This window comes from Camarhynchus parvulus, chromosome Z (genome assembly GCF_901933205.1).
Source record: "Camarhynchus parvulus chromosome Z, STF_HiC, whole genome shotgun sequence".
NCBI classification, from domain to species: domain Eukaryota; kingdom Metazoa; phylum Chordata; class Aves; order Passeriformes; family Thraupidae; genus Camarhynchus; species Camarhynchus parvulus.
This window is the reverse complement of record NC_044601.1, coordinates 58,136,183-58,153,341: the sequence shown is the minus strand read 5'-3', so window position 1 is coordinate 58,153,341 and position 17,159 is coordinate 58,136,183. Positions and strand designations below refer to the sequence as shown.

The following is a 17,159-nucleotide window of genomic DNA, read 5'->3' as shown; positions in this document are numbered from 1 at the left end:
GTGCCCACAGCTGGGCATATACAGACAAATAATCAATTGGGTTGGAAAAGGCCTCTGGGATTCATTCCAGCCTGTGACCCACCATGGTCAACCAGACCATGACACTCAGTGCCATGTGCAGTCTTCCCTTTAACACTTAATGCTATGTGCAGTCTTTCCTTAAGCACTTCCAAGGATGTGACTCTACCACCTCCATGGGCAGCCCATTCCAGTGTCTAATCACCCTTCCTGTAAAGAAATTCTTCCCAATGTCCAGCCTAAACTTCCTTTCTTTCCAATGAAGGTATGTCCCTAAGGTTCTTCAGTGATCCCTGCTTCTAGTCTCTCACTGGTCTGAAGGAGAATATAAAACACATACATAGTTTACAGATGGCTCCTTGTGTTTTAGTTGGTGATTCAGTCAGAAACCATGCTAAGCTGAAATTTTGCACATAATATTATAAGAGGTGTTTGCAATATAATGTCCATTTAAAAATAGGAAATATTTCCATAAAGAATAGAAATACTTAAAAGATCTTATGTGAAATAAGATCTTTTAACTTCTTTATTAAAGAAGTCAGTCTTAGCTCAAGAATTAAGGTTCTCTGGGAGTGACTGACAAATTTGTAACTGTGGTTACAAATAATGTATACAAATGTATAGTTGGTTTCTTACAAGATATTTACTTTAGTATACATTTTTTTTTCATTAGATCCAGTAGCAGCAAGGCAACAGCAAAAACATGCTCAGTGTGGGGACATTAAGAAAACATTGAGGGAATGTTAAATATATACTGTAGGCTATGTGGGCATTTTTGACAGGCCATGTAACTCATATGTGTGGGAATATGGCCAACTGTCTGCAGTGGAAGCAGCAATTCAGAGAATTTGGATTTTTCAGCTGACCTGCTGATATTACAGCTGATTTAGGGCTCATACTTCTTTTAATGTGTTTTATAAGGAATGAGAGTATACAAGTGCTTCTTCTTCCTTTACAGTGGAAATGTAAAATCATAAAAAGGTTTGAATATGCTCTTAGTGTAGCCAATTTTTGAGGTTTTGACAGGAATTGAGCCCTAACAAAAGGAAACTGCAGGGTTTAAAAAAGTTGTTCCATGCCAGCAGAAATAAAGAATTAGGACAGTAAAGAATTCTCAAGAGATTGTTTCTGGAATTATATCTGAGATGCTGTGAGGCATCTAGAATGAAAGGGCTCTGAAGTTCCCTGCACATAACTGTGTTACCAGATTCACCACCCTAGAAGGGGTGTGCCAAGGCAGTCCTTGGGAACTTGCTCTGTAAGAGAGGACAGAGCTGTTCAGTAGGAGATGGTCATCACTGAAGGAAGAAATGAAGCTGAAGGTGCAGAACATTCAAATGAGATTTTGAGGGATGGAGTATTATGAAGGAAGGGGAATGGAAAAAGACTCAAGTTTTGAGCAAGTATTACAGTGGGAGAAAGTGTGAATGAAAGGCAGGAGATTGAGATGGTTATTGACCACACAAGAAGATGAAAAAGGGAATGTCAGAATCATATAATGATTGAGGATGAAAGCAATGTCTGAAGATCTTCTAATATACCTAATCATAATTGCAATATAGTGTGTAATTTAAAATAAAAATAATAGTTAAAACCATCAAATAACAAACCTGCCAAAATCTCAAATCCAAACTAATTGTCAGAACACTTGAATGTCTTGTGCTAGAGCTCCAAATACAGCAGTGAAGTGATGCCTTACACATAAGAGATTTGAAGACTTTTAAAAAATGAAACTAACCTTGACTTTATTATGGAAAACTGAAGATTAATTCTACTTATTCAATCTAACTTACTGATTCCTCATTACTGTCATTAAACATGCAGTTGATTGTAACATCTCTGAAGTATTTCTAGCTCATTTTCTTGTCTGTTTTATTCTAGGATTATTTATATGTCAGCTCTGTGGCCTGTCTGGTCTTGTAGGTCTGATGGAAGTTCCTAATGTTGTTCTGTGGTATCTTGTCTCATTCTGGAGGAATGGCAGCCTCTATTAGAGTTGTATTTGCTTTGCTAGAGACCAGTGAATTATGTGCTGTTGGATCATAGGCAGTGTTTGTATAGTCTAAACAAATGAGGTTGTCTTGAGAACCTTGGGACTTTTTCTTTCTAAATGAATGATCCTTCCTTTGCCAATTCTGAAACTCTTCTCTGCATTAGATGCCAGAAGAGGTTTGAATTTTTATGTGGAAAGACCTCAACATATTAAATTGACAGAAAACATTTGTATCTAAGACAGTTTAAAGGGTCCACCTGTATCTAGTGTTTTAGTTCTCTCTCATTTGGATGTTTTTCTGTATCTAAGGAACAGTCAAGATCCAGGCAGATACTCTTTTTCCATTAAAAAGAGAAAGGATGTATTTGTTTTGCTAATAATGTGGGAAAATCTCAACCTGAAAAAACAATAAATTAGTCTTTCTAAAATATTTGAAGAACATTTTTGTAACGGAACTCTTAACACCTTCAGGATTAGTGGAAGAGAACTACAATAATATTACAATTAATGTTTAAAATGCCTTTTAGAAGTAAAGTGTGAAGAATAACCAGCCAGTTAAAAGCAGAATATTCAGTTGTTGTTATGTCCGAATAGTTAAGAAATCTGTTTAAGTTATGAATTTGTATAAGCATTCATGCCTGTTTCCTGAAGTATTAATTCTTTGTAGAGGACTGAATACTTCCTCCTCCTGACTTCCAGTGGTAGTGGAGATGATGTAGTACCTGTGTATTAACTTTTTGATATCTTCCAAATTCCCAGTCATTGATGTACTTACTTACATGAGAGTTTTGGGGAAAAGTGTTTTGGTTTTGGATTTTTTTGCTTAGTGAACATGATGTTTCTTATCTGAAAAGTTGTCCTCATAGCTTAAATGCTATTTTGCCGTTACAGCTTAATTTGAACAATATTATATGCCATCTGTGCTGGAAAAGGTGTTTGGTTTTGTCGCAAGAAGAATTATTTTATATGTATTAACATTATGTAAAACAACTGTTTATTTCAACTATTTTTTCAGAACTGTCAGGACTTGGGATGTTAACAATGAAAAGAAGCACAAAAGCGTATTTAAGCCGCGATCAGTTCAAGGTAAACGAGTGATTCCTACAACTTGCACATACAGCAGAGATGGGAAACTTATTGCAGCTGGCTGTCAAGATGGCTCTATCCAGATCTGGGACAGGAATATGAGTGTAAGTCCAGTATTTGATAACAATACGTGCTTCTATAATTTTGAATGTGAATGTTGAAGCAGAAAAAATCAATTTTGGCACTTCCATATTTTTATTTACTTCCCCTCCTCTCCCCTCTGTCCTGAAAACCAAATAATTTGTAGGCATGACTTAATATTTCTTCTGCTTTTCCACAACTGATCATTAAGTGTGTTGCTACTAAGTCCAAAGTTTAGGAAAATTCTTGACGATCTGTGTTTAAAAAACAAAAAGAAAAAAGACCACATATCTGTATCCAGATTATTATTCATTTAAGATGGAATGCTTTGTGAAAACTGTAATTTTTTGTTGCTATATAATGTATTTGATTTATTGAATATATTGAGGAGTAACTCTTAAAACTTGATGCTGAAATCATTCCTTAATCCATGTAATAGGTAGACAAAAATAGCATCCAAGTGGGTGAGGATATGGCCAATGCTGTTATATTGTCTAATGTGTAAAAATTAACACTGGGGCAAATTGGGACCATTTATGTAAATGCATTGTGGTCAGAAAGAGTTAGAATGAAAGCTATTTCAAATGTACCAAAATTAGGAAATATTTCTGTTCATATTGAACTAAACAATCAATTTCCAGTAGTTATGACTTGAACTGACAAGTATAATTCTGGCTACTACTTTATGATTTGAAGCTTAGAGCATTCAGTGCTCACTGTTGGTTTGTGTAGTATAGCTTACAAACCAGTCCAGTTCCAAGAGTTTAATTATGCAATGTCAAGTGCAAATTCACCGGGCTAAGCTTTACTGCTTTGAAAAATAATCATCCTAGTAAATCATCCATATCCTCTCTTTATGCCCATCTTACATGAAGATTCAGTGGGATAAGTGCCAATGGCATGCATTGGAGGAGAAAATGGAAATAGGGTCAATTTTTTTTTAAAGCCAAAATGAGAATACAGAGTAAATGAGGCAAGAAGAGCAGGATTGTGAAACTGGTGTCATAAATCTCTGAAAGCTGTACAGCTCCAGTAGGATGGCTTTGTGGAAGTAAAACTGAACTAGTACAGATTACAGCCTGTTCAACTTCATATTTCAAAATGTTTGATTTTGAAAAGGAAAACAGACAATCTTGGCAGCTTTTTACAAAGATTTTAAAAGATCTGATTGCTGGAGGCAGGAGGAAATGTATAGATTTAAAAGGAGAAGAAAGCCTGTGGATAATACTTAAAGTACAGCCTGTATTTTGGGATTGTAATCTATTTTTATTTCTGTTTTTATTTCCACTATAAACCTAGTAAAACTTCCTAATGGCATGAAGCTTGAGAATTCATCCTAAGTGTAAACTTGTTCTAACAGAATAATAAATTTTTCAGAGACTGGCTTTCATCACCTGTGTATGTTGTTTATTTTAACATATACAGTATTGAAATATTAAGCTTTCTGGTGTAGTTTTAACAATGGTACTCTTGGTAGTCTGCTTTTTCATGTGCTTTTCCTTTTGAACTTTCCTATGTCTGTAAGATGACATATTGCAATGCTGATTGAGTGCAGTTTAAGGTGATTATGAGTAATTTAAAGATATATCCTGTGCATCTTGTGCAATTTCCAGTGGGTGACCCCTCTATAACAAGGCAAGACTAAAGTGATTTTCTAGTGGAAGCTAAGTTCATGGTGTTCCTGGGTTTGTATTTTAAATGTCTAAAGAATTTTTGTCTTTGCTTTGACGGTTTCATTAAGAAGTGTGCAAGATTTTTAGGTAAAGGAGAGGGTAAATTGGATTTTTACTGGTATTCTCACCTAAGACTACTGGTGTCCTCTGGAGATCCCTGTGTGTAGCTAGAATCAAGTGTTTCAAAAGGCATCTTGCTTAAACAATTAAAAAAAGCCTTCGTCTTATGTTTGGGGTTGGGGGAAAGTATAAGAAAAAAATTTTCACATGGACTATGTGTTCAACACAGCAGTAAGAAAGAGGATGAGACTGACTCCTGCAGTGGAATGGTGAAAGTACTTCTGTCCTGACAGGATACAGATGCTTGCAAAGTCAAACAAGAGAATTCTAATTTATGCAATTCTTCTGCAGTTCTTGGGGTACAAATTGTGTATGACACAGGAAGATGGGTAAAGCTGTGGAGGATCGAAGTGTGAGGGTTAAACTTCTTGAAGAAATATGTATTAGAAATATTAACTTCTGATTTTTGAACAGAAAGCTGTAATTCCCATCCATCAAATGTCATTTGGCTCTGTTAAATCAAGTGTAGAGCCATATATATGTACAGATTTTGCTGTGCTACAGTACAACTAGCTTTCAAGTCAAAATTAAGAGAGTGTGTTTATCTTGACAAGGCTCTATTGAGTCAGTAGCAAAATTCACTAGTGTTTGAAAGCAGAAAATAATTGCCATATTTTCTTATTCTTGATCAGTTTGGAATGATTCTGACATCACTATTTATGCTGTGTGCTTGGTCCATATGCAGCTGGAAGGAGAGATTCAGGAAGGTGTTTAAAATTGACTGTTGCTTATTTGACTATACTGTCATGAAGAGGTGACCCAATAAAAGCCTGTTGTGACTGTCTGAATTTGATTTTGCCATTGTGCGAGAATGTAAATGATATTTCAACCCTGATCTTGAGTGCCTAAACCACTGCTCCTGCATATGACAGTAATATCACAAATGAAATCCATGAGGATTGTCCATCCACGTATTACGGCTCACACTAGATACATACCCATAGTGCCTGTTGTCCTGGTCATCTGTGAAGACATTTAGATGTGTTTATTTTTGAGTTGAGTACAAACTACTGTCAAACACAGACCTACTAGAGGGGAAAGTTTCTGTTTGCTTCATTGAAAATGTGAAGTCCCTTCTTTTCTACAGAAAAAGGCTCATCAACACAGCACAGAATCACAGGATGGGTCAGGTTGGAAAGACTGCTGTGGGTCATGTGGTTCAACCCCTCTGCCCATCCTGGCAGGACCATCCCCGAGCACATGGCACAGGCTTGTGTCCAGATCATTCTTGGATATCTCCAGTGGGGGAGACTCCACAACCTCTCTGGGCAACCTGTTCCTGCACAGTAAAAACATTCCTCCTCATGTTCAGGTGGAACTTTTGTTCATCAGTTCCTGCCTATTGCTCCTTGTCCTGTTAAAGTATGAAGCAGCAGTTCCAAGGGCAGAAACGAGTATCCCAATAGGAAAGAGGGTCTGATGATGCCCTCTCCAAGAGCAAAAGGGGCACTCATTAGAAGCAGGCACAATTGGGCAGTGTTTGGTGGGAAGCCATACTGTACCACTTTGCAAGACAGAAGCTACCCCACAAATCTCCTTTGCTACTGTAGTCATAGTTTCTGACTGCTGGTATAGGGTTTTTTTATTCTCTGCTTCACGCCACAGACACATCACCTGTGTTCTACACTGCTCCACAGTGTAGAACTTGGTCTGGAATGGCGTGTTTAAATAATTTTTGATTTTTAATTTAGAGGAAGACAAGATCTCTATGTCATATTTTATCCATCCTTCTGTGAAGTCAAAATAGCTGTTTGTTGTAAGTTATCTTCATCAGTTAGTTGTTTTTTTTGAACACTTTTGTACCATCTCAGTATCTGCTTTTTTTTTTTTCCTTAAATTTAAATTATGTTGCTTTGCCTAGGGAGGGATTTTGGTATGTGATCAACTCACTTCTGACTAGTAATGAACACCATGAATGTTTCATTCAGTTTTTTACTTCCACTCTTATTTTGGTATGATTCCAAATCTCCCAGCTGTATGCAGTGAGAGTAAAAACACTTTTGGAACTTCTGGAGGAAGATTTTTTTCTTCCTTCAAACTGACATTGGTAACTTGCTAATGCTGAAGTTAGCCAAATGCATTCCGGCTCTGCTGTGCCTTTTTCCAAACTTCCTCAGCAGGATCATGATCCATTATAATCACCTGCCTCGGAGGATTTTTTTGTTTTGTCATAAATCTGTGTTATTTTCTCACGTATGTTATTTTGTCGGTGCATGTTTTTTCTTTAAGGTTCACGTACATGTGCATTTACAGTGCACATTAGCAGAGCAATCTGTCAGCCTATTTGAAATATTATGAACACTGTCAACTTGGCTTAAAATAACAGCTTCAAAGGACGTAAAAAATAACTTCCTTCAAACTTTGAATGAATAGTGGAAACAACAGTGTGAAATAGTCAATTATAATACAACATATTAGAACACTCTCGATTCAAATGTTCTGAGACGTGGAGAAAAGTGTCTGGCAAATATGGAGAGTTAAAGATCATTAGTGGTCAAAATAAGACAGGGCCTCAAAAATTATTGGTTCACAGGGCAGTGCAGTAAAAGCACTAGGTTTACCTGCAGTTCAAGTGAGTTCAAATTCTTCATCTTGCCTGCACTTGCCCATTCAGAGCTTTTTGCAATCCTCTAGTAGTACATATTCCTGAACAAACTGATCCACGGAGTCAGTCTTGAGTGTCAAAACGTAGAGTGTCTTGCCATCAGTAAACCTTTGTGTGCCTGATATTTCCAGGAATGTGAGTATCTCATTCATAGAGACAGGAAAAGAGTGAAGTCATTTTTGAAGTATATTATGAGTTAAAATTGAAATCTCTTCAATGAACAGAAAATCTCCCCTCATTTTCCACAATAAGCAGGATGGTCTTGAAATGTTTTTCATTAGTTACAAATAGGCTTTTTCGGGTAAAAAAAGCTAGACTTAATTAGCCTTTCGTAATATTTCAAACCACCTGATGAGGCTACCTGTTATGTGAATTTTTTCCTCCAGCTTTCCCTGGGTGTGTTCAGCACAGGACTGCATAAACAACTTCTCTGTGTATGGCAGGCTGAATCATGTTTCACAGCTTCACACATCATCTATTTTATGGTATATCATTGCAGCTGTGATACAAAGATATTAATAAGGATGTTGGGGTGATAGAGTTTGTAAGAGAAGTGGTCATGTATTTTAAGTACCTTTGAGAAAACAGCTTGTGCAATCAAAATCTTGTCTGTTTTTTTCATAGCTATGTTAAATTTGGTTATAAACTTTGAGTAGTTTTTGTAAGCTTTTACCTATCTACTGGCTGCACTATAAGTAGTAAAGAATTAGTTTGGACAAATACCTCTGTAATATGTTTGTTTTACATCTGTAATAGGTTTATGTTTCTATATAGTGCAAATCTGAACATGAAAGATACAATGTTTTGTGATTTTCAGCATAATCTCGTTAAGCAAATTGATTCAGTGCTCATGGAAATACTTTTATAGTGAAAAAAAACTATGAAAAACCTATATTAAAAAAAAACTATATTTTTTTACTTCCTTCTTTCATAAAAGCCTTAGCCGTAGGTTTAACTCTGTTTTTCAGCTCAAAAGTGAGCATTTGATACAGTACAGCTGAATTACTTCTTTGCTAGCATTTTCTTTTCTGATTTTAAAACCTTACTCTGACTTTAAATTGCGAGAATAATTTATGTATTTTGATGAGTTTAAATTATTTAAATTACTTAGGTGAAGCTCAAAGTGGACTTGCAGTACTTAAAATTCCCAATAATATTGAAATTCAACACTGTAATAATGTACTGCCCAGATAAATATTCTCAAATGTGGTGTTATCAAGTGGTAGTCCCAAGAACTTGTTTTCAACACACCCTTAAGCCACCCTATCCTCAAAATATAAGAGGAAGTAAAGCGGAATGTCACAGTATGCCCTGAAATTAAACAGATCTAAGCGCTGTACATTTTAATTACAAATAGTAATGTTAAAAGTATTTTCCAAATAATTGCATGATTTATAGATGTAAGATAAATATATTTCTATATTTAGTGATGGTTTGCTTTGAAAGGGTTTCTGTGAGCTTTAGTGTTGTGATGTGCTGTTGGAAGTTTTAAGATAGAGTTTTTAGAGGCGAAAAGTTTTGCAAGTACTGAAGCCATTTTGAAAAAATACTGTACAACTAAGGGCACAGATTTAGATAATGAAAATTTTTTATGTGAAAAACTTCCTGGTTTTTTTTGTTTGTTTGTTTGGTTTGTTTTTTGGAATGGAATCTAAGTCCAGATCTTACTTGGATTTTTTTTTTTGCAGACTTTTATTTTTCTGTTCATGAGAGATTTTACAGCTGATGCTGCCAAGACAGTAATCAAAACTATTAGTAAGGTAGAGACTTGCTGTAAATACTTTCCCATTAATTGGAAGGTCCTTTGACGGTATTTATACCCATGTGTTAGGAAGAGTTTGTTGAATCTTTGCACATTTACAGGATTAATTTTGCTTATGTTGATATGCAAAAGACATGGCTTTCAGTAATTGATTCCTAAAATGTCTGTCTGTCCACTAGAAAGCTTGACTGTACATATGCCTTTTTAGATACAGTTTCTACTTGTTCATTGTGTATCTTTGGCATCTTGTCCATTACAGCTTTAGAGAGTTATGCCTTTTTCACACCAGCTAGGTTTTATTCTTCTTTTTTCACCATGGAATATTCACTTGTCTATTTGGATGATTTTTTTTATGTACAGAATTCAATGTTTATATTGATACCTCCACAGCATTAAAAATATTCCAGTGAAATGTCAATATTTAATAGAAACAGTTTACAATGACTGTTCTAAAATTTGCTGAATATCACTACTAGAGCTAAACAGCAGGGAAATCTTCCAATTTCCCCCAAGTATGTAACATGCTTCATGCTTTGAAGAGGGCAGTCTGGCTACATCTGGAAATTTCTTGTGTAAATACAAGATGAAGGATATCCAAATATACTATATTCCCCTTTCAAACTTAAGGTAAGTTTTCCATATCCATAATATTCCACCCTTTCATTCCATATGTATATGTGCCAGACCTCTGTTCCAGAAACTGGAAATCACACACAAGCTTGCCAGCAGCAAATATTAACAGATTCATATATTAGTCCTTTTTGTATACGTCTGGGTTAGCCAGTACATCACTATCTGTACCCTGAAGCCAGCCACAGTAAAGAATCTGACAATCACATGCTGAGATAAAATGTGCCCTGCTATATTTCTAAGTGCATTTCTCTCTTATGTAATAAACAGTTTATAGTTAAGAACTATTTAAATGTTTGCACTATCTAATATAGTGATGAAAGGCAATTCTAAATCTTGAAGTCTGTCACACCCCAAGGAAAATAGGTTAAAGGATTTCACTTTGGATTCATGTATGGTTAAGGAAAAAGGCTTATCCCACAAGGATTATATATCTCTTTTGGTTTATTATTTGGAAAACTAAAAGTAGAACTTACAGAAATAATTTCAAAATTACAATTTGAGAAGAGTAGGCATTTCAGCAACATGATTTGCTTTATTAATATTGTAGCGCTATTAATATTAATATAAAATGAATAATGTTATAGAAATATAAAGATGAAATAATAAAAAATAATGGAGAGAAATAAAAGAGCCTTCTTGAGCTTGCTTTGTTCTTTAGTGAAAATTTTCCTTTTTTTTGCAGGGGCAAAAAGTGGAAAATACAAATACTACATTCTGATGTAAAAAGAAATTAACTCCAGAGTGGTTTGGCTTATCAGAGAAATGGCTTTTAGATGCTGTAGTGTATGCATTGCTTAAGCAAGCTGGACACTTCAGAGGTCTAGTGTCTGATAGGATTTGTAAATTATGAAAAGACTGTTGTGCTTGATGTGGAAGCTAGTTTTGCCTCCAAATGTATCTCACTGTGCTTCACAGTAGGTCACTATTTCTTGAGAGGAGATGAACAGGAGGATTATGCTGTGAATTTCCTAAAACCAATGAAAACTGTGAATTTCCTAAAAGCAATGAAAACTGCAGCTTTTTTTTGTACAGCTCTTGATCATTAAATTAATTTTATTAGAGAAGTCAAAGACTCCCACATTTTAAAATACTTAACAAAAGGAAAGCTGTTACAGCTTGAACAAGTGAATTAAAACCAAAAAAGGTAGGAAGTAGCTTCTGAGCCATGGAACATACAGGTTTGCAGGAGATAAGTTACAAGTTGAGGCATAGCTTTTGTATGTATCATTAAGTTACATACATTTAACTCAGGAAGTTTGAAAAAGAAGAGCCTTTTCTCTACAGAAAGAACAATTGACTCATGGTTACATCTATTAAAAGGTGCAGTTCTGTGGGGATACAGCTTAAATAATTGGACATAATACACTAGAGACTGTACTCAATTCCTAAAGAGTGTAAGTCTTGTTAACTTTAACTGAAATTATTTGAATGGCATTTCTAGAGAGTTCGTAATAAGATTATAAGTCAAACAGATTATTTTTGCGTTCATGATTATCAATGAGAAGATAAACTACACAGCTAAAACATATCTTGGCAGCAGATACTGAATAAACCAATCATAAGTATTTGTAATAATAGCATACTTTTTGTAAGACAGCTTCAGTGAACAGGTTTCTTGCAGCTCTAGGTATAAATCTCATAATTAAAACCTGATTTAATATATGTGAGGCTTCCTTCATAAGTAAGCAAAACTTCTCCCAGTGCAAATTATTTTAAAATAAAGGGGGTTTTTTTCATGATCTTACTATTCCTAAAGTTTGTTTTCAACAGATGTTATTAGTGCTAAACAATTAGCAGAGAGGGTGGTGAAATAGGTGGAGCATTGTCCAGCTGTGTTTTATTTAATGTATGACTGCAGTGATACTATACAGACTGAAATCAGATACATCCATGAAACAGCTGCTTTCCTTAAACCGAGTTCTAAATTTCTCATGAGATAGAGAACTAGACTTGGAGTTGGATATGACTACCTATGTGTTTCACACATTATGTGTAAATACATATACAATGTGTCTTAAGTATGTCCAGAGACTTATAATGACATTCTAGTTCAATAGACTTTCTGAACGTGTATAGCCATTTTAAGCAGTAATTTAAAGAACCCATTCTTAGATATTTCAACGTACGTAATTTTCATTTAGATTAAGCAGTATGTAGATTTTTTTAAAATTTCCTTTATGGTTACTATGTCACTTTGCACTGTGTTATCTGTATCACTTTGAGATTTAGCTTGTGACTATTTTGTGCTCAAAGGAGACACCCATAATCAGCACTACACATTTTATTTTATATTTGGTGCATTTTTCTGCATCCTGGCTCAGTAGTCTGCTGTTTGTCCTCACCATTATGCAGTTCTGTGGTCTCACCTGGAGAGTCCGAGACCTGTAAACAAACTTTAGGCCATTTGAGCACCCTGTGTGGGCCTTTACAGATGCTGTTTCACCAGGGCTCACAAGCAGAAGGAGGACAGGTAGTGCATCCCTGCCCTTGTGACAGGAGGACTGGCATATATTCAAGACTGCCTTGAAGAGCCAGAGTGATTTTTCAGAAACAGGGATGGACACCTGTTGCAGTCAGCACAAAACATTGCATTGCAAACCATTGGCTTGTTACTTATCACAAATGTGAAAATGACTGCTGGATTTCAATATTTGATGTGCTGAAGTTATGGGTAGGTGTTGGCAGAGGTGTAGGAACGTTTTCTGTATTCCAGGCAGGTCAGTGTGGTTTCTTGGCAGTTGCATCAAGGTGGGAGGGCAGGATAGGGCTGCAATAATATGTGGTGCTGTCTGTCTGCATGTGTAAAACAAATTTCAGTTTTGACTTCCTTCCTAACCAAAGGTGGCTGTGTCAGAAAATGAATCCTTTAGTGTCAAATTGGTAAGAGGTTTACACCAGCAAAGAAAAACAAGGCAATGTGCAAACTGGATTATTATTTGTCTCCCACCCCCCACCTCCCCACCCCCTTTTATTTTTAGTAATTTTTTACCCAATAATTTACTGTATGTCCTCATGTGTTGCAGAAAAAGGAGTGGTGGTTTTCCTTGGTTTGATTTTGGCTTTCTTTTCTTTTTTCTAAGAAAAACACAGATGTTCTTGCAGATTAAATGAAAGATCTGTAATTGAAAGATTGTATTTAATTCATTGGTGAAATACAGCTGTTAAAAAAGACAAAATGAGGCAAGAGTGGACCTCTAAAAGTAAAGAACCATTATCAAGGAAACAAAAAGGGAAAACACATTAAATAACGGTACTGGCAGTGGGTAATTAGTTGAATTTATTACAGTGTGTTTTACAATATGTGACAAAGGAGATGACACATTGGGATGCATATAACAACATTTTTCTTATGATGTATGGTTAAAGGAGGTAAGATCTTCCAGGGAAATTGAGAAGATATAGTATCTGCTTAAGAAAATCACGAACAGATTTCATCATGTTGAATTTGTATTGGCAGCTAAACATCCACTGAGTGATGCCAAGGTGAACTGAGATGTTCAGCAGAGGGACAATGATGTACCATTTTTTGGAAGGCAGTTTAATGGCACGATAATATTGGGAGTCATGGTTGTGAGTAAGGTGTGTAAAACTGCAGTGTAGAGTGAGAAGTTCAGTGACCAAGGGGATTGAGTAGCAGTGAATAGCCAGAGAAACAGAAAGGTAATTATGTACCAGAGGGAATGGTGAAGAAGGGAACCAACATGTAGATGGTGTGCAGGAGATTTCATAAAACAGTGAAGAAGAGGAACAGAGAATAGACACTTTTTCCCCAATGCTGATGACAGTAAGGGTGGGGTAGCATCCCATGTTGGATTTGTCAGGAATAATCCCAAGACTCAGGGTGGAATTTAAGTAGCATTTTCACATGGAATATAGTGGGATTGATGAGGAGGGAAGGTGGAGGAGAAGGCAGTACTGGATGAAAAGGCAAGAGAGAGAGGAACATGGAGCCATTTTGGGAAAACTGGGTAATGCAGATAAGATTTCAAGATGCATTAATTGCTGCTTCTGAAATTTGTATCTCTCTATGCTGTGAGGATGCCGTTGTTAGTGGAGAAGAAACATGAAGTTGCTGGTCTTAAGTGTGAAGTACTTGGCTGTAGTGAAACTAGGATGCTAGAATGAGAGAATGAAAGGCATCTTTCTGTTGGATGGAAGAGAATTCTAGGGATGCTACTGGTCAAAGAGAATTGCAGTGGAAAGAGGTATTGCATCATGAAAGATGTAATAGAAAAAGAAGAGGAAAGGGGTTTGAAGCAAATAGCAGACATTAATGGTAGAGGATAAGGTTACTTGCTGAATGAAAAATTCTGTAACAATTCTCAATCCTCAGAGACAAATTTTCATGGAAATATTGCAGCCTGTTTGAAGGACTCTTGGTTATCAATTTGGACATTTTTATATTTCCATACCTTTTATAATCATCTCATTTATATTACATGAGACAGAAGGGATTAATTGATTCCAAGATGTTAATTGCAAACAAAAAAAATTCTTTCATGCTTAAAATAGGAATTTGTTTTAATGTCTGTTAAAAAAGAAAGCTAATTTTAAAAGCGACCCATGTTTGAAATTTAATCAGAAATTGTACTGTAGAACAGCAAGCAGCTTTTTCTCTAAAAGGTATTACAAGCTTTTTCAGTCTATTTAGTGCCTAGGTACTTGATTGCTGCTCTGAAAGCTAATATGGAACACTGTTCTGTGTTTACTCTGTTTAGTGTAAACCACTATAAACAGTTTTTAAATTTTTTTTTTCTGCTTTGCCAGTTTTTTGCTTGCATGTGTGGGGGTTTTATTTGCTTGCTTATTTAGCTAGTCAAATATATAAAACTATTGTGAGAAAAAAGCAACATCAAAGAAGGAACTATGGAATTGAGATAAGAATATTGTATGAAAAGAAAATGAAATTTACTTGAGAATGATCAGTTTATCACTGACATGCATGAGGAAAAATACCACACCTTCAACTGAGGCATAGTTCCATCTTCATTGTTCCATCTGAATTAATAAAACCAAATCAATAGTTTTAAAAAAATATTTATTTATAAATAATATGCAGAGAGAGAATATAGCATGATGGTTACAGTGTGTTTTTATCAGAAAGAAATCAAAGAATGTAGAAGAAAGAATAACTTGGTATATTACAAGAAGTTTTATGAAAATGCTTTCATTTCTTAGAGAAATACACCCGTCCTCTTAGAATTTACATGTGCTAGATACTGTTTGTAACAAGCAAATAGATTTATTATACAACCATCTTTGATAACTCACTGCAAATTACACCATTTTGCCTCAAGGATTACTGAACCAGAAATGTTAACTTTATGCAGATTTTTGTGTATTTTCAGTCATATTTCACTCTATTTACACTGTGCCTCTGTTAAGAAATGGTTTAAGCTTTGGGGACACTGAAAGAATATGAGAAATTTTCTTGAATATTTGGGAATAAGCTGAGAATAAGTCTGTCATTGTTGCCTTTTGAAGACTACTTAGTAGCTTCTTTATAATTTTTTTTCTATTTATATTTTTGTTTATTGCCAGTAAGCCAAAAGCTACTTTAAATTATATGAAACATCCAGATTGGCATAGATGAGTTTGAAGAAATCTGTGGATTTTCAGTGGCGTTCTAGTGTATCTTAGCTGAATCTTTAATGAGATTTTTGCAGAATAACATTGATCACGTTTGGTTGTTTTCTGGAAGGCAAAGAATCCTTCAACAGCGGGGCAAGTCTAAGAATGATCAATTTAACTTCTAGTGAGGCAAAAGGAGGAGTGGGCTTTTTTTTTTTTCGTTTACAAAAGCCATATTTAGTATAGTACAAGGGAAGAAAAATGTAAATTTGCTAGGATAAGTTATGAAAAGATACAGAAGAAAGTTCCTTTTACATCCTTATGTGTTTTTCTCATGCAGTGTAAAAAATCCCCAAAGGAAGCCGACTGAATAGTTTCCAAAAGCCATTTTTATTAGCAATATGTATCATTTTTGTGGCCAAGATAGATTATTTTCTCAAATGCAAAGCTTGACCATGCACCCAAACATTCAGCTAGGGTTTCATTTTCAAACCTTTAGGCAAGTATTTAGCAACGCTGTTAAGAAGCTGTCTTTCTAAAATGGTTTCCTGAAATATTTTTTGATGAATAAGCTTAAATAAGAAGAAATTGTTTCTGTGGTCAGCAATATTCTTAGAAGCTGAATGTTCTTCCTGGTGAATGAAGCATGGGCAGAGAGGAAAGACTTTCTCATCACTCTACAATGGACCAGAGACATCTCTGGTCCAAGCAGGCTGGCCTGCTTGCTTCCTTGTTTTGCATAAACCCTAAAGGTATAGTCAAATGTATCAGGTGGCTTTCCTCATTGTCTTCTTCATAAATGTTTTAGATTTTTTTTAATAGAAATCAAGTTTTTGTATCAATTGCAATTGACAAAATACTAAATAATTTTTCACCTTGCGTGGCTACACCACTATATGACTTCTCTTCTTAGACAGCTTTTTTCCATAACTTCCAAGCATTTTCTGACTAAGTATTTTACACTTGTGTTTTTATTTTCATTCACAATTGCATCATATAATGCATGATGGATTGAAGATTCTGTAAACTTTAAAAATAATTATACACCTTTTTTTTTCCTACTCCCAGTTATATAGATTTTTCATCGCAATGTAGTTGCTCAAGAAAAACTATAGAATATTTGGGGGGGGGAAAAAAGAGCCAAGTCTTTTATGGGTTCAGTAATTGCAAATAACTAGGTAAGCTTCTCAATGAAATACATGTGAGAGATTATTGACGGATGTTGAACCACTGCTGAGTGTGAGAGATAAATCCTGAAGTCTTGTCACCCAGATAAAAGGCCTTAGTTGCAGCAGATAAGAATATAATGTTTGTTGAGGACAGTTAAATACAATTGTAAGTCAGATGTCCTGATTGTGGCAAGTAAGGTTAGGCTACTGTATTCATAACTGATTAATTAGGATTGAGAGAAAACAAGGAGTGTTTCAGGTCTGATAATTATACGTGTAGATGTCACTGAGTTAGAAAGTCACAGAGAAGAGGAAATCATGTAAGAGTGTAATCGTGTAATCATGAAAACCTCAGATTTCACAAGTTAATATTGTTTTGCATCAGTGTGCTCATTACTGAAACAGCATCCATTTCTACACCACGGGAAGTGGTATTGAAGAGCTGTCA

At 35.4% G+C, this 17,159-nt stretch overlaps 1 protein-coding gene across 1 annotated transcript in view; it reads left to right on the top strand.

Moving 5' to 3' along the window:
• The window catches only part of WDR70 (WD repeat domain 70), a 124,028-nt gene that overhangs the window by 66,899 nt on the left and 39,970 nt on the right, over positions 1–17,159 (top strand). Inside the window, exon 10 of the mRNA XM_030969539.1 lies at positions 3,027–3,201. Within this exon, the coding sequence (XP_030825399.1) occupies positions 3,027–3,201 (175 nt within the window). The remainder of the gene's footprint in view (positions 1–3,026; positions 3,202–17,159) is intronic.